Here is an 18,857-nt window from a genome sequence, read left to right as displayed (position 1 = left end):
GTGATACCCCGGTCGGATATTCACCAACCAGCGAAAGGCACCACGAGTAAGGACCGTGTAGTGATCCACTGTCAGAGCGTCCCTGAGAGATTCTCCATATCCGCCCCCGCTGAAATAAGGGAAGAAGCGGCGGAAATTATAATGCCCGAAGTGGGAGAGCATCTTCCTGGCATCGGGGATGTCCTTGCATTTCCAAGAACACCTCTCCAAGCGCTGGACGAAGGGGACAAACTTATCGCCCTGGAGCGCCGCCGGGGCGCTCATCAAACATTCGCAGTGGTATACGAACCACGCCATCAACTAGGGATAAGGAGTGGGTACCACCTCACCGTCCAGCGGCTGAGACAGAGGATGATCGACAGTCCGATTACTCCTCCAAAACCGCTATCGTCGCCGATACCAGGGAATAAGACTTCCCGTGAGCTAGGCAAACCGCCGGATACACGACCTCCACAGGAAGAGCCTCAAAGGAGTGAGTGGGGATTACGCACCTCTTCAGCCATAACATGAGGTACCCCGCGAGCAGCGCCTTCCCCGAGATGAGAAACTTCGCCTGATGATGGAATGAGTGAAGGACAGTACCAGACTTAAACCCGCCCTCGTCGCGGTCAAGAGTCAGAGTGCTTCCTTCTTTAGCTGTCCTTACCTCCACTTCGGACTGGTCGCACGCGCCTAACGGGAGAGCGGGAATCCCCTTGACATCGTTCCCCGGGAACAGGTAATCAGCCCAATTCTTGTGGCTGATCCCCGGGGTCTTCTTCTTCTTCCCCTTGTGATCCGAGGCCCCTAGGGTACTGAGGCATATGTGGTAGTGGCAGAGTAACTCCCACAGAGTTTCAACCGCCAAAGGGGAATGGCTCGACAGCTGATCAATCTCATCTTGATCGGGGACGTACTCCTCGTAAGGAAAGTCTCCCAGAGGCAGCCCCGACACGTCGTACATCTCGTGAGGGGTGATACCAAGCTCACCATTGGGGGTGAAAAACGTGCCGCTTTCCGCGCAATACAGTTCCAAGATACTATGGAACTGAGAAGCGTTGATCCGCAGGCCGTGTCGAGTGGCTTCGATGGCCACATACAGCTCTGTGCCCTTGAGATCAGCATTTTCGGCCAGAACATAGTCGGTGATCTTGGACCACCACGTGTCACTGCCAGGTGCAGAGTAAACCCACCCCGGGGCTCTAAAGTCCTTCGGGGGAAAGCTCCCACCAGCTCGAAAGAAGCGGTGACGGAAGGTCTCCGCCACCGCTGTCGACTCCCCCACAGGCCCGTCCTTAGGACATTAAGCCAGGGCGCAGGCCCGTCACGCGCTTGCACGAACTCTCCACTCCATACCCAGCAGTGGAGCCCGTAAAGACGCCACAAGTGACCCCGTCCTGAGAAGGGGTCAAATCCCAGTGCATCGTCCGAGGAATGGCGAGAGACCGCAGCTCGACGATCGAAAACCCTCTCGACATGCTGGGGAGGTAATAATGAACCCCCTCTACCGTGCGGAACCACCGGCTCTCTTTGAGCAACAGGACGGAGGGGTCAGTCATAGAGTCGCCGAACAAAAATTGAGGTTTCGGCAGCTCTGCCCTGTCCTCATCTGTCAGCACCGCGTTGGTCGTCAACTCGCGTAATGTCAAGTGATGACCGTCCGTGACCCTCTGTACCAGACCATGCGGCTTATCAGCGGTGAATACGGGCATTGGAGCCAGAGAAGGAAATCGAGAGGGCGCCGTATAATTCGTAGCCCCGGCGTGGCCAACCGCCACACCCTCCGGGAGAGCCTCATCGGAGAAGGTCGCTGCAACAAGAAATAAAAAGTCAATTGAGACAAAATCCGCTGTAGGGGCGAAATCGCCCATCGAACAGAAATCGCCTATCGAAAGGGGGAACCCATTTCGAACGAGGTCTATCCGTACAGCCTGCACTCCCCTCCAATGGGAAAGGGCCGAACTCGCCTTACGAAAAGGGAGTTCGCCTCCTCCCCACTGAAGGATTCGCCTGCAGGGACGGTACCCATCCTCTAAAGGCAAAATAGGGCAGACTTTGCCCCAAATCGGGCTGTAGGGACAGTACTCATCCTCTAAAGGCAAAATAGGGCAGACTTTGCCCCAAATCGGGGAAATGAGTAACGCTCATCTTCCTAAAATCCGACGCCTAAGACTTACAAAAGATCGCCCAAACGAACCCATCAACGTACCTGGGCGCGATTCCAGAGCACCGGTAGGCATGCCGGCGGAAAGACGGTCGGAATAACGTCCGGGGCCCGCACCCCTCACTTTGCACCTCTTAGATTTCGAAGCCATTGTAGGATGAAGCAGGAATTCTTTCCTGGGATGTTCCTTTCAAGATTTGAGAGCACGATAACTCCCAATGGAGGAAAATGGCTGAATTAGAAGGGCGGAATTGTCCACGTGGCCACGACTGCCCTCGAAAAGCGAAAACCCTAACGGACAGAAGACGTGGCCACGATCAAGTTCGACGGCTCAGATCACCCTCGGTATATCGAAAGGACCGAGGTTGGCGACTACATCCGACGGTTGAACCCGAAAACCACGGCCACGATGCGTCATGGGGCGAAACACACGAAATCGCGTTGTCAAACCACGATCGCCGCGACCCAATGGGACCGCGCCGCCTTAGCTGGGAAGCACAAGGCCCTATCGGCTGACACGTGGCTCATCTCCCGTCAGATCTGGGCCCACCTCAAAAAGGGCGAGTTTTGCCTGCAAATACTGGGCAGGACCCCGCGAGCTGCGTGAAATTTGGCTCCCAAAGATTAATTTTGCCTGGGCAACTCGCTCGCCACTAAAGGTAAAATCATAAACAAAGCTAATGAAATGACCTCGCTTAAACGGTTAAAACCCACGCCTCAGACGGCTAAGGGTTAGAGCAGAAATCTTAGCATTAAGCCTAAGAGAGACTGTTCGACAACTCATCATACTGAGGGGAATAGTATGGCTAGCCCGATTCAAACGGTGATCGGTAAAGGCACATCAAACCCGTTGATAGCTGAGGATTTGCTAAAAATCCTAAAAGAAATCAAGTGCGCTTACTTCGCCGAAAATTTCTTCATTCAAAGTATTCCAGACCACACGCGAGCCGGTTTAGGTCTGAAAACTTTGAAGGGGGTCTTGTAGACGGTAAAAAATACCTCTATGGGCTCACAGGAAATTCGCCTGCGAAAAGAGCTCGCACGCCCAGTTCGCTGGCACGGGCCTAAATCGCATGGACATCGCACATGCTCGATTCTAAGTTCGCCTTACGGTCGGCTCGCCAGCACGAGTTAAGATCGATTAGGATGGCGGAAGTTCGCCTTTCACTCAACTCGCCTGCCCGAGTCCAGAGTCGAATCCGCCAGCAAACCCCAAGACCGTCAGTACAGCTGGATATCCACTACCCCACGTGCTGAGATGGACCTTCCCATCTCTCTCGACCCAAAGGGAGAGAGAGCACGGTACCCCAGGACCGTCAAACGGCCGCTCGCAGTACGCGCAGCACGAAAGCCTGGACAGGTGTCGAGTCAACCTGAGCATTCATAAATGCGACTCACCTCGGCTGTCTGAGTCAAGAGCTGGATCCGCCGCCTCACACACAAGATGGGCCTTCCCATCGTAGGTGACAGGACATAGAGCACAATCCCTGGAATGACCATTCATGGTATCGAGGAACGGCGAGACGTCTCTAAAGAGGATGTGGTCATATCCCACAATTCAAGGAGAAGTCGAGCTGTCCTTCTTTCATTTAAAAGCCCCTTCCAGCACACCGGAGGAGAAGTCGCAAAACTAAAAAAAAAGAGTTGAGACCAAGCTGTTAGCAAATCCTTGCATTACAGCACCGCTGCCTAGTTCCGAGCTCCGATCGCCGACGAACTAAGCAGACCCGAACTCCATTACCCCGAGCTTCTACTGCGAACTGAAGCTCTCCAGCAACCTCATTCAAACGGTCCAAGGGAAGCAAACTCGACCCGAGTATCGAGCGAAGCGTCCTATAGCCACCTAAAGTCCCCACACAAAACAAAGAGGGCCTTCCCTCTGCTTCTGTTGTAAACATTTGATTTGTTAGTTTGTAATAAGCTTTCTTATAAATACAAACGAAACTCCTTTCTTCGGAAGAATCAAATTTTCACCCTACAATTATTATATTCATTAAGCTAGATTTATATTGAGTTTATATTTGATTTTGTTGTTTCTCATTGTTTGCACACACAACCTTTGAGCTTTAGTATTTTACACATATTGTATATTTGGGTTGTGGGGAGTGTATCATTGAGAGTGAGCTACATTGTGTTCTCATTCATTATAGTGAGAAAAACATTGTATTTGAACTTATATTGTGAGTATCACTTGTAATACACTAGTACACCGAGAGAAGTGTGTGGTGAGAGTCGGGGTTGCTTCCAAGAGGAGTTGCGTCGGTTGACGAACCTAGGAAGAGGTTGTATCCGAGCACTTGAGGAAGGACACGGAGAGACCAACACTTAGAGGGTGTGGAATATAGTTACCTTGTGGTATTGTGTGGTGTAAATGTTATTCGGGTGATCGTAGAAAACCCGGTTGTGATAGTAGATTTCTCCCCGGGAGTGGGGAGCGGAGACGTAGGATGGAAGGTTCGAACTCCGTAATTATTTGCTTGTGTTTGAGTTTGCTTTGGCGTTTCATTTGTGCTTAGTATTTATTCTTTCTTGTCGCCATAGTCTATTGCCCTATCACATTTGTAGATTATTTATTTCACCCTTTTGTTAGTTTATACATCCTTGCATATATTTCACTATATATCTCATTGCTAGGATATTGCTCTTTATTCATATTGTTTATTCTTGCTTGTAACATATTGTGTATCTATTTTGTAAGAATAATTTATTAATTAGCTTTAATTGATATAAAATCGGATTAGATTAGCATAAGACCCTAATCACCCCCTCTAGGATCTAACAATTGGTATTAGAGCTTGGTGCTATTTGATTTAAGGTCTAATCGTCTTGAGTTAAAGATCCAAGTTATCTTTTTTGTGCTAATCCAATTTTTGATTTTTGCTTTGCTTGCATATATATACATTATGGATATGCACGGTGCACATTGTTTAGGTTATGCCACTAATGTTGCTCCTCGTTTGGATAATTTTTCCTATGTCCAATGGAGTGTTAGATTCAAACTTTTTGTTCATTCTAAACATTTTGAATTATGGAAAATTATAGATTGTACTTATATTGTACCCACTTTGGAGAAATCCAAGTGGAGTAAAGATGATCATAGAATGATTACTATGATACCCACTTTGGAGAAATCCAAGTGGAGTAAAGATGATCATAGAATGATTACTATGAACAATATTTTGTTAGAATATTTGCTAAATCATAGAATGATTACTATGAACAATATTTTGTTAGAATATTTGCTAAATGCTTTTAACTCATCTCTCTCTAGCAAGTTTGTTCATTTTGATAGTGCTTACACCTTATAAAAATTTATTGAAGCACATAAAGGGGACTTGGAGGCGATCTGACAAGCTTTGGAGGATCCGGCTTTAAGTTTATATGGAGCATCATGCACACGACCACTAGGCGATAGCCCTAGTGAGGTTTGCGAGTTCGAAACCACTAATGATTTATCTAGTGAGAACTTGCTTGTGCTAGTGAAAAAATATTACATGCCTATAACATATTGCATAAAAATTTTATTGATTTGCAAAGCAAGCATGAAGATTTAAAATCCGATCATGAGAAGTTAGCTTCCAAATTTGATATCATTTCTCAAGAAAGTATTGCTCTTCAAGAAAACAATGATATATTAAATTTGAAAAATAATAATTTAAAATTGAATATTCCTAACTTGATTCATGACAAAAATAATGCCATGTTAGAAGTAAAGAACATAAAAAATGATACTGCTTCTTTTATAAATGACTATTTATGTTCTACTTTTAATAAAAATGCATATGTGACAAATGATGAGTTGAATGTTGTTAAAAATCGTATTTCATCTTTAGACTCAACTCTTAATACATGCATTGATAAACATAAGAAACTTATGGACAAGTGTTCTAAACTTAGTGTTACAAAATCACCTACACACTATGCACACTTGTATAGCAAAATTTACAAATACTTAATTTGCGGTCGTAAAAGCCACATTGCTAAATTTTGTTATGATGCACACAAATATTCTAAGGTTAATGCTTCTTGTGCATCTCATAAGGCTTCTTCATCACAGACATATGTACATGCACACACTCATAAAGTTCATCATAAGCATGCTCATGTGTTTAAATGTGATATATGTGGTCGTTTTGGTCACTTGGCAAAATATTGTTTTGATTTGAAAAAGAAATCTCTTTTGCCAAATGTTTCTAGTAGACCACATGTTTTTAAATATGATGTTTGTGGTAGATTTGGCCATTTGGCGAAGTTTTGTTATGATTTAAAAAAATATTCAAACTTGCCAAATTTCTCAAGTAAACCACCTTTGTTTAATGATGTTTCTCATTTGAGATATAATTTAAAAGAAAAACCTTTATTTGCAAATATTTCCCGTGCACGAGCTAATGGTCCACAAAAACAAATGGATCTCTTTTATTGCACATATTGCAATCAGAAGGATCATTTGAGTGATTATTGCTTTGACCGTGTTAGTGCACCACATGTGCTCAAGAGGGTTCATAACCCTAGGGCTTTGAGCTTAAATGATAGGGGTTATGTCGCTAAACTTTTTGGTACCAAGAATTTTTGGATACCAAAACAAATTTAATTTTTAAACCAAGTATTTTAGCGTTTTTCTTTTTCCTTTTTTTGGTTTTGAAAATTATGTTCTAAAATCTTTTGGTTATGAAAATAATTTTTCTTTTATCAAATCTTTTGTTTTCATGATTATTAGTTTTGATTTTGATGAGAGGTTTGGGTTTATATAACCCTCCGGGTTTATTGGGTGTTTATTCCCAAATCTTGTTTACCGAGTACTAAAGTCCTTATATGGGTTGGAACAAGCTTAAAAGCTTGATATATTGTTACCTCTCTAGCATTTTATCAAAAAATTTGTTTTGATTTATTGCTTTGAATTTATTATATAAGCACAAATAGATGATTCAAATTTTAAATATGCTTTATAATGTATTCTTTATGTGGTTTGATCATGTTTTACAAAAAAATTTCTTTTATTGATCTAACATCATTTTTAGGCTTAAAATTTGATTTATGATTTCATTTGGTTAATTTGTTTTTATTTGAAAACTTTTTGCATGATTCTCATGTTCCTCTTCTTTTGATTTCATAAATCTATTCTTATACATTATGTTTTTATAGTTGTGTAATGAGACACTAATTTCATAAGTAATACATCTTTATGTGTTCTCATTGTCTTTTTGTATGTGAGTGATATTTAGCATATTCATCTATGCTTGCTTACATATGTGTGCCTTGATCATTATTGCATATATTCCATAAGGTATTTTGATAGGGGGAGTCTTCCCTTTTCTATTATTGTTTTTATACTCACTCATGCATATTGATAGGGGGAGCTTTCGCTCTCTTCATTCCTTTGTCCCCTTTTTGATGTTGTCGAAGGGGAAAAAATATTGTAAGTATATCATTTCTTGTTTATATGCATGATAATTCTAATTTATATATTCATTTCTTTAATGCATATATCCTTTTTGTAAATTGTTTGTCATCATCAAAAGGGGGAGATTGTTGGCCTTATTGTTTTGATGATGTTTAACAAATAATTTACTACTAATGTTGTTTTCTAGTGTTTGTGTATTTCTATTTATTGTAGACAAACAACAAGTTGGAGGATGGATGGAATTGCGCATTTACGATCATATCCAATGGAGGTTGACGGAATTGTGGAGTGAAGCCTTGCATTTCAAGTTGAAGATCCAAGTTTAAGCTTCATCCGCAAGATTACCAAGAAGAGCTTATTGAAGATCAAGATCATAGCTTAGGTAATTTAGTTTAGGTGTTATATTATGTGTGTTGTTATATTATGTGTGTTAAGTACTTTAAGCTCAATATCATATACACACACATTTTATTGGTTTATATATATATATATATGTAAACATTTTGGATTTTGGTTTATCCACAAACAAAGTTTTTACAAGCATATAAATAAATATTTATATTCATACATGTTTGTTTTTATGTGGATAAGTTGGTTTGGTTTAATTTCATAGATATGAAACAAAAATATATTCATATACATAAGTTTTCACAAATGGGAAACTCAATTTGAGAAATTCTTTTTCTAACATGTTCAATTTCATGTTTATAAATGTTTTCCAAAGTTTTATCAATTTTGGAATTAATTTGTTATGTTTATTTGAATTTACAAAATTAAGTTTTTAATAAGCTCATGTTCGTGCACATGTTCGTGCATATTTTTACAAAACTGATGCGTTTTCACAATTGAGAAATGCGATTTAAAAATTTTCTTCGTTTACATGTTTATCATCATATATACAAATATTCCCTAAGTTTTACTATTTTTGGAGTTGTTTTGTTATTTTAAATTGAATTTACAAAACCGAGTTTTTAGCAATTTTTTTAGAAACTATATATATATGTTTAAACAGTTATTTCACTCAACTGGGAAGTGATATTTTAAAAATTCTTTCTCTAACATGTTTATCTACATGTCTAGAACCTTTCCTCAAAATTTCATGATTTTTGGAGTTGATTTACTATTTTTAATTGATTTTACAAAGTTAGATATACAAAATTCCAGAATCTGTCAAAATTAGAAACTGTCTATGAACAGTGCGGTCAACCGCTACAGTCAACCATGCTACAGTGCGGTCGACCGTCACGGTCGACCGTCTGCAGTCCAGATAGTAGTTTTGCAGTTTTATTTCTCACAGTCGACCGTCGAAGTTACCGTTGTACAGTAACGGTAACTTGCTGATATTTATTTTTTAGTGGGTTTTTAGGGTTGTTTTCTTCTTCCCTATATATACCCCTTTGCCATAACTATTTTCTATAACTAAGAGATGTTTTAAACAAGTTTTTACAAGGGTTTAAGTTTGTTTACAAAATTGGGTTTGTGAAGATTGTTTCACAAGGAGAGGAGATCAACTTGGGTTTGAGCTTTCAATTTCACATCTCCATCTCTCTTGTTCTAGAGAAGTTTTTCTAAACTCAATTCTAGCTTTGCATTTATATTTGTCATTGATTATTATCTTCATTAAGCTAGATTTATATTGAGTTTACATTTGAGTTTGTTGTTTCTCATTGTTTGCACACACAACCTTTGAGCTTTAGTATTTTACACATATTGTATATTTAGGTTGTGGGGAGTGTATCATTGAGAGTGAGCTACATTGTGTTCTCCTTCATTATAGAGTACAAAACATTGTATTTGAACTTATATTATGAGTATCACTTGTAATACACTAGTACACCGAGTGGAGTGTTTGGTGAGAGTCGGGGTTGCTTCCAAGAGGAGTTGTGTCGGTTGACGAACCTAGGGAGATGTTGTATCCGAGCACTTGAGGAAGGATACAGAGAGACCAACTCTTAGAGGGTGTGGAGTGTAGTTACCTTGTGGTATTGTGTGGTGTAAACGTTATTCGGGTGATCGTAGAAAAACCGGTTGTGATAGTGAATTTCTCCCCGTGAGTGGGGAGCAGAGACGTAGGACGGAAGGTCCGAACTCCGTAATTATTTGCTTGTGTTTGAGTTTGCTTTGACGTTTCATTTGTGCTTAGTATTTATTCTTTCTTGTCGCCGTAGTCTATTGCCCTATCACATTTATAGATTGTTTATTTCACCCTTTTGTTAGTTTATATATCCTTGCATATATTTCACTATATATCTCATTGCCAGGATATTGCTCTTTATTCATATTGCTTATTCTTACTTGTAACATATTGTATATCTATCTTGCAAGAATAATTTATTAATTAGTTTTAATTGGTATAAAATCAGATTAGAGTAGCATAAGACCCTAATCACCGTCATCTAGGATCTAACAATTGGTATCAGAGCTTGGTGTTATTTGATTTAAGGTCTAATCGCCTTGAGTTAAAGATCCAAGTTATCTTTTTGTGCTAATCCAATTTTTAATTTTTGCATTGCTTGCATATATATACATTATGGATATGCACGGTGCACCTTGTTTAGGTTATGCCACTAATATTGATCATCGTTTGGATAATTTTCCCTATGCCCAATGGAGTGTTAGATTCAAACTTTTTGTTCATTCTAAACATTTTGAATTATGGAAAATTATAGATTGTGCTTATATTGTACCCACTTTGGAGAAATCCAAGTGGAGTAAAGATGATCATAGAATGATTACTATGAACAATATTTTGTTAGAATATTTGCTAAATGCTTTTAAGTCATCTCTCTCTAACAAGTTTGTTCATTTTGATAGTGCCTACACCTTATGGAAATTTATTGAAGCACATAAAGGGAACTTGGAGGCGATCCGACAAGCTTTGGAGGATCCGGTTTTAAGTTCATATGGAGCATCATGCACACGACCACTAGGCGATAGCCCTAGTGAGGTTTGCGAGTTCGAAACCACTAATGATTTATCTAGTGATGAACTTGCTTGTGCTAGTGAAAAGTTGTTGCATGCCTATAACATATTGTATAAAAATTTTATTGATTTGCAAAGCAAGCATGAAGATTTAAAATCTGATCATGAGAAGTTAGCTTCCAAATTTGATATCATTTCTCAAGAAAGTATTGCTCTTCAAGAAAACAATGATATGTTAAATTTGAAAAATAATATTTTGAAATTGAATATTGCTAACTTGACTCATGACAAAAATAATGCCATGTTAGAAGTAAAGAACATAAAAAATAATACTGCTTCTTTTATAAATGACTATTTATGTTCTACTTTTAATAAAAATGCATATGTGCCAAATGATGAGTTGAATGTTGTTAAAAATCGTATTTCATCTTTAGACTCAACTCTTAATACATGCATTGATAACCATAAGAAACTTATGGACAAGTGTTCTAAACTTAGTGTTACAAAATCGCCTACACACTATGCACATTTGTATAGCAAAATTTACAAATGCTCAATTTGCAGTCGTAAAGGCTACATTGCTAAATTTTGTTATGATGCACACAAATCTTTTAATGTTAATGCTTCTTGTGCATCTCATAAGGCTTCTTCATCACACACATATGTACATGCACACACTCATAAAGTTTATCATAAGCATGCTCATGTGTTTAAATGTGATATATGTGGTCGTTTTGGTCACTTGGCAAAATATTGTTTTGATTTGAAAAAGAAATCTCTTTTGCCAAATGTTTCTAGTAGATCACATGTTTTTAAATGTGATGTTTGTGATAGATTTGGCCATTTGGCGAAGTTTTGTTATGATTTAAAAAAATATTCAAACTTGCCAAATTTCTCAAGTAAACCACCTTTATTTAATGATGTTTCTCATATGCGATATAATTTAATTGTTTAACACACATAATTTAAATGAGAACACAAAGCCATATATTAATTGTTTAGGTCCGCATGCAGAGAAAATAATCTCAATGTAAACAAAAAGTCTAACAAGGAAATCATGCTAGGAATAATTTAACAGTATATGGCAAATTCCAAAATCCCTAATGCTCTTATTTAACACACATAAGTTTGTAATTTTAAATAGTAATGGCCTGTAAATCCAAGGTATTAATTATCAACAAAGGAGCAAGTCATCCATATAATTATGAAAATATGAACAATCTCAACAAGAAGTTTAGAAGGATAAATTTTAAAGAAAGGTGTAGAGAAGTATGCTCGCATGAAGGATAAATCCAAAAATAATAGTAATACTAATTGAGGAAAGAAATGCTTGCATGAAGAAAAAATCGAAATGATAATAATAATAATCAAGGAAAAAGGATGCTTGCCGATTAGTTGAAAGAAGACTATGCGCCCCACCTCCAAAAGAGAATCCAACACTCGTCCCTACCTTCTCTTGTTCTCTAATGCGGTTTCCTTTTTTTTTATTTTTTTATTCTGCAGGTTTTTGAAACAGAGATGGGGAGAAAAAGGTAAAGGAATGGGTTGAGGGAGAAATCCCTAAGGATAAGGAAGTTTAATTTGTTGTGAAGCGAGTTGTAACAAAACGAAACTATAGGGATTCTCAGGATTTGGACGTGGAAGGTCATTCGTGGAGGTTAGGGAAAATTTTCTTCCACCGAACCCAAAATCTCAGGAACCCCTTGTAAAAGGATAAGCAAAAGGAAGAGATGAAGATGTATATTGGTTAATGGGGTTTTGCTAGAATGACTTAACACACATAGGCTTTAAAGAAAATTGATTTGTTGCTTTTGTTTTTTTTTTCCATATCACGTGGGCTTACTAAGATGGGCCTTTGAGAAAATTGGTTGGTTTTTTTTCAAAAACTTTACCTCATGTGGGCCTTCAAAAAAATGATTGGTATAAATAAAATGGATTATTACATCCTACCGCTTCACAGACTCAGTGAAGTGCTTTCTTTCAGAGGAGTCAGCAACAATGTTAGAGCTACCATCATGTTCTACGAAGATGGAAGAAGTGCTGATCCTATGTTTAGAGCTTGTGGTGTTTCCATTAGTAGTCAGCTTACCCAAGTAGGTAGGCGTGTGATACAAGCACCTAAGTTAAAAGTTAGGTATGCGGAAGACTTCATGCTCAGAAACGGAAGATGGAACTTCAATAACAAGACAACGATGTTGTTACGGACGAGGCTCGTAGTGCAATCTCGAAGGTCGTGAAGCTTGTAATTGAACTTTGTAGTGTAGCTAAAAGAACTTGTAACTGAACCTCGTATTGTAACTGAAAGAATTTGTAACTGAACCTCGTATTGCAGTTCGAGTGTTCTAAGTTCAATCTATGTAGTTCGAGTTTCTGTACTTTTAATTATATATGAATAAAATTTATATTTTATCCACATATTGTTCTCTTCCTTTTTGTGTAACTGAAGCATTTTAACTTAGGATTTTTAGCAAACCCTCAGCTATCAACGGACTTGAGTTGTCTTTACCAACTGTCGTTTGAGTTGGACTAGCCATACTTTTCCCCTCAGTATGATGGGTTGACAAAGAGTTTCTCTTAGACTTTAATGATAAGATTTCTCTTCTATCCTTAGCCTCTTTTTTAGGCTTTAGATCAAATGTACGATAACGAGGTTCAAAATATGACTAAGTGTTAAGAACGAAACTCAACACATAGTAAGCTTGTTGGGAAAACGAATGTCATTTGGGGAAATGACGACGTTGGAGAAAACCACATCATTCAGTGACTTTAAAAGTATGACGATGGTGATAGAAACAAAAGCACATCACTTGGTAGGCCTAAGTTATGAAAACGAACGTCATTTGGGAAAATAACGATGTTAGGAAGGTTACACCGTTCAGTGACTTTAAAAGTATAACGATGGTGATAGAAACAAAGGCACATCACTTGGTGGGCCTAAGTTAGAAAAACGAACGTCATTTGGGAAAATAACGATGTTAGGTAGGTTACATCGTTCAGTGACTTTGGAAGTATGACGATGGTGATAGAAACAAAGACACATCACTTGTTAGGCCTAAGTCAGGAAAACGAACGTTATTTAGGAAAATGACGACGTTAGGAAGGTTACATCGTTCAGTGACTTTGAAAGTATGACGATGATAGAAACAAAGGCACATCACTTGGTAGGCCTAAGTTAGGAAAACGAACGTTATTTGGGAAAATGACGACGTTAGGAAGGTTACATCGTTTAGTGACTTTAGAAGTATGACGATGGTGATAGAAATGAAGGCACATCACTTGGTAGGCCTAAGTTAGGAAAACGAATGTCATTTCAAAAAATGACGACGTTAGGAAGGTTACATCGTTCAGTTACTTTAGAAGTATGACGATGGTGATAGAAGCGAAGGCACATCACTTGGTAGGTCTAAGTTAGGAAAACGAATGTCATTTAGGAAAATGACGATATCAGGAAGATCACATCGTTCAGTGACTTTAGAAGTATGACGATGGTGATAGAAACGAAGGCACATCACTTGGTAAGCCTAAGTTAGGAAAACTAACGTCATTTGGGAAAATAACGACGTTAGGAAGATCACATTGTGTAGTGACTTTAGAAGTATGATGATGGTGATAGAAACAAAGACACATCACTTGGTAGGCCTAAGTTATGAAAACGAACGTCATTTGGGAAAATGACGACGTTAGGAAGGTTACATCATTCAGTGACTTCAGAAGTATGACGATGGTGATAGAAACGAAGGCACATCACTTGGTAGGCCTAAATTAAGAAAACGAACGTCATTTGGAAAAATGACGATGTTAGGAAGGTTACATCGTTCAGTGACTTTAGAAGTATGACGATGGTGATAGAAATAAAGACATATTACTTGGTAGGCCTAAGTTAGAAAAACGAACGTCATTTGGGAAAATAACGACGTTAGAAAGGTTACATCGTTTAGTGACTTTAGAAGTATGACGATGGTGATAGAAACGAAGGCACATCACTTAGTAGGGCTAAGTTAGGAAAACGAATGTCATTTGGGAAAATGACGATGTTAGGAAGATCACATCGTTCAGTGACTTTAGAAGTATGATGATGGTGATAGAAATGAAGACACATCACTTGGTAGGCCTAAGTTAGGGAAACGAACGTCATTTGGGAAAATGACGACGTTAGGAAGATCACATCATTCAGTGACTTTAGAAGTATGACGATGGTGATAGAAACGAAGGCGCATCACTTGATAGGCCTAAGTTAGGAAAACGAACGTCATTTGGGGGAAATGACGATGTTAGGCAGAATCAAACAAAGAAGTAACACATCACATAGTAGGTTACTATTGGAAAGATACTGTTTTGAGCAAAAACCATCAGCTGTCAGAGGTAGAATTGACATAATAATAGTCCCACTATCCTATTGAAGAGGATTAGTGAGGAAAATTTGGAGGAAATGAAGTAAGGAAACCATTACCTTTATTTGCTTCTTCTCCTGCTGTAAGGCATATCTGACTGTGAAGCCTATGTGTAATATTTCTTTAGAAATTTACCATTGATAGGCATCATGAGTTTGTCACTATTTTGAGTAATAAGGTGATAAACTCCATTTAAGTAGACAGTTTCTACTACAAATGGTCCTTCCCATTTTGGCTCAAACTTCCCTTTCTTCTTAGAGTTCAAAATCATTGGGCATCGAACAGCAAGAACCAAGTCGCCTTCTTTGAATGTGCGGTATCTAACATTTTTATTGAATGCTCTGAAAATCTGAGCTTGATAAAGCTCAATGTGTTGCTGAGCCAATAGTCGCTTTTCATCAAGCGCTTCTAATTCTTCAAGACGTCGATGATGACTTTCTTCCGTCGTCATACCAATTACAAGCGCTATTCGCAGAGACGGAATTTGGATTTCCAATGGTAATACGGCTTTATATCCATATACCAAGGAATATGGTGTTGCTCCTGTCGGCGTGCGAACCGTTGTGCAATAAGCCCATAAGCTTTGACCCAACTTCTCGTTCCAATCTCTTTTATTCGTCGAAACCACCTTAGTAAGAATTCTGACGATGGTCTTATTGAATGCTTCTGCTTGCCCATTAGCAGCAGGATTATAAGCTGTCGAAGCCAAATTCTTGATCCTGAATTTATCACAGAATCGGGTAAATGCTTGGTTAACGAATTAGGGCCCATTGTCATGAATGATACACCTCGGGACGCCATATCTGTATACGATGTGATGTTCTAAGAATTTAACAACATCACTTGTCTTGACTTCTCTTAACGTGATTGCTTCTGCCCATTTAGAAAAGTAATCAGTTATTGCTAAAATAAAGCAATGTCCCTTGGAAGAGGGTGGGATTACTGGACCAACAACGTCCATCCCCCACGTTTCAAAAGGCCACGAAGTAGTTGACGGATGAAGATGTTCGGGTGGTCGATGCACATAATTAGCATGTATTTGGCAGGCATGGCATCATTTGGCACAGGCGACAACATCTTGAACCATATTAGGCCAGTAATAACCCAATCTTCATAGTCGGTCCTACAATTTATGACTAGGCTGATGAGCTCCACAGATGCCATCATGAGGTTCTTTAAGAGCTTTTTTGCTTCTCTATTTGACAAACAGCGAAGCAAAATCCCATCGTATGACTTTCGATACAAAGTCTGGGATTGAGAATCATAATAAAATCTAGGTGCTCGTCTACGAATAGATTCTCTTTCCTTGATATCTTCAGGCAATAAGCCATATAAGACATAATCAATAATCAGAAATCGCTAATCCTTAGGGTCGAGCATTGCGGTCACATCTTCAATTGTGTTGATCTGTAATGTATACTTTAATTTGAATTATTGTCTGCTTGTCACTATGACTTGCTAGGTAGTTATTTCAGGTAGAGCTAATGTAGCCGCAAGTGACGCCAATGTATCAGCATAGGTATTCTTGAGACGGGGTACGTAGTCGATGTAGAAGCTCTCAAAAGAATCAGCTAATGTGATTGCTGCAGTATGGTAAGGAATGAGGTCTTCATTCCTAACTTCATATTCTCCATTTGATTAACAATGAGTTGAGAATCGCTATACGCTTCTAAGTATTTCACCCCCAGCTGTTTAGCTATATTTAGGCTAACCAACAAAGCATTATATTCAGCCACATTATTAGAGCACGGCTCTGTTAAAGAAATGACGCGTGGGAGTATATGATTTTGGGGGGGGGGGGGATGAAGACAACCCCCAGCGTGGGAGTATATGATTTTGGGGGTAGATAAAGATAACCCCCACTTCGGCTTTAGCTCGACCGGTAGGACTTGTCCTTGCTGCACCATCGAAGTATAATTGCTATACCTGCTCTCTAGAGACGATGTTTCTTCATACGTCTCATCAGGTATGTCTTGGTACAATTCGGCCTTTTCTTTTAATGGATGATTGGTCATAAGGTCACAAATAGCCACACTCTTCACTGCCTTTTGAGGTTTGAAGTGAATATCATATTAGGAAAGCAGGAAAGCCCATCTGGCGATTCGCCAGTTCAATGCACTAGGCTCTGTCATGAATACCCGAATAGGATTGATCTAGGAAATGACATGTATGGATTGCCCAACCAAATAATGTCGCATCTTCTGAACCGTGAAGACAAGTGCCAAACATTCTTTCTCAATAAGAGGATAACAAGGTTCAGCACCTGATAAAGTTCTACTAAGATAGTAAACAGCTTGCTCATGGCCATTTTCATCATCTTGTGCTAAGAGTCCTGCCAATGCATGATTTGTAGCCCTGATGTATATCAGGAAAGGCTTACCTGACTTTGGTGTAACCAATATCGATGGATTGGAGAGATATCGTTTAATCTCCTCGAATGCTTTCTGGCAAGCCTCATCCCACATGAAGGATACTCCTTTCTTCATTAGTTTTGAGAATGGTTGGTATTTCCCTAACAGGTTAGAAATAAATCTGTGAATATACGCCAGTCGCCCTTGTAAGCCTCGAAGCTCCTTAAGATTCCTAGGAGGTGGTAGCTCTTGGATGGCTTTGACTTTGTCTGGGTCTAGACGAATTCTGTTAGCTGTGATCACGAATCCGAGAAATTTACCACTAGCCATTCCTAAGAATGACTTAGTTGGATTCATCTTTGGCTGGTGTGCCCGCATAAGATCAAACATTATTTTTAAGTCGTGCAAATGGTTTCCCTTGTCATGACTTTTAACAACCAAGTCATCAACATAATATTCTACAGTCTTCCGTAGATGTTTTTAAAAGATAGAGGTCATAGCACATTGATAGGTAGCACCCACATTTTTCAATCCAAAAGACATTACTGTATAATAGTATATCCCTGAAGGTGTCCGAAAGGATGTGTGCTTTTCATCATCAGGATATATTTTGATTTGGTTATACCCTGAGAATCCATCCATAAAAGATATTCTTTCAAACCCGCACGTATTGTCAATAATGACGTCCATGATAGGTAAAGGAAAATCATTTTTAGGACAAGCCGAATTCAAGTCTCGGAAGTCGATGCACACTCGAATCTTCCCATTCTTTTTTAGAACAGGGACGATGTTGGCCACCCAATCAGGATGTTGCTCTTCGCGAATAAATCCTGACTCAATGAGCTTTTTGACTTCAGCTTCAATTGCTTCTATGACTTGGGGCCGAAATCTCCTTTGCTGTTGTTTAACAGGCTTGATATCTGGTTTGATGTTTAATCGATGCATAGCTACTTGGGGATCAAGCCCGGGCATATCCTCCTAGTTCCAAGCAAAGACATCAATATACTCTCGTATTAGAGTAATAAGGTCTTCCTTCTCTTCGGGCGACAAACTATCACTTATGAATATGGGTTTTGGATTAATCTCATCTCCCATATTCACTTGAATCACTTTGTCATCAGTAGGAGGTTTGCGTTGTTCAAAGCGATGTTCCCACTGTATACCTAGTTGTCGACTTAGCGGATCATCAAACAGGGGTAATTGGTCATCTTCTTGATCTTCTATTGGAGATGCTGAAGTCATGTTGGCCATAAGTGTTCTGAACATAGTTCCTATACTGATATCAAACTCCCAGTGACTAGATTCAGAAGATGATGTGGGAGAATCGTCATCTGACTCTCATTTGGTTCCAAAATGCAGCATCAATGGTGGGGATTCATAACCTAATCCACTGCGAGTTTTGTGATAATAGTCTTCCAACTTTCCTTCCGGGACATAATCAGATCAGATTGGTGTCCGAATCCCTCTACCAAAATTTAAGCCTTCTTTATGGATAAAGTCAAATATCCCATATTCTTCATAAGCTTTCGGATTGTTAGAGTGAAGTACGAGAATTGCAGATCTCTTTCCTCCTTCTCGGATTCTTCCAAAAGAGTTTGCTCCGGACCGAAGACTGCCTGTGAAGATTCGATTCGTTGTCGATTTGTCAC

The 18,857-nt window shown here is 39.3% G+C and overlaps 1 protein-coding gene across 1 annotated transcript; it reads right to left on the bottom strand.

The window, feature by feature from the left end:
• LOC109841874 lies at positions 14,964 to 18,180 on the bottom strand. Its single transcript, XM_020410804.1, has 5 exons — positions 17,962 to 18,180; positions 17,085 to 17,673; positions 15,826 to 16,170; positions 15,646 to 15,730; positions 14,964 to 15,576 (listed from the first exon to the last, which is right to left on the bottom strand). The coding sequence occupies exons 1-5, from the start codon at positions 18,178 to 18,180 to the stop codon at positions 14,964 to 14,966; spliced, it is 1,851 nt and encodes a 616-aa protein (XP_020266393.1).

Source organism: Asparagus officinalis, chromosome 5 (assembly GCF_001876935.1).
Source record: "Asparagus officinalis chromosome 5, Aspof.V1, whole genome shotgun sequence".
Classification (NCBI taxonomy): Eukaryota; Viridiplantae; Streptophyta; class Magnoliopsida; order Asparagales; family Asparagaceae; genus Asparagus; species Asparagus officinalis.
The sequence above is the reverse complement of the archived record's forward strand: the minus strand, read 5'-3'. Positions and strand labels throughout refer to the sequence as shown.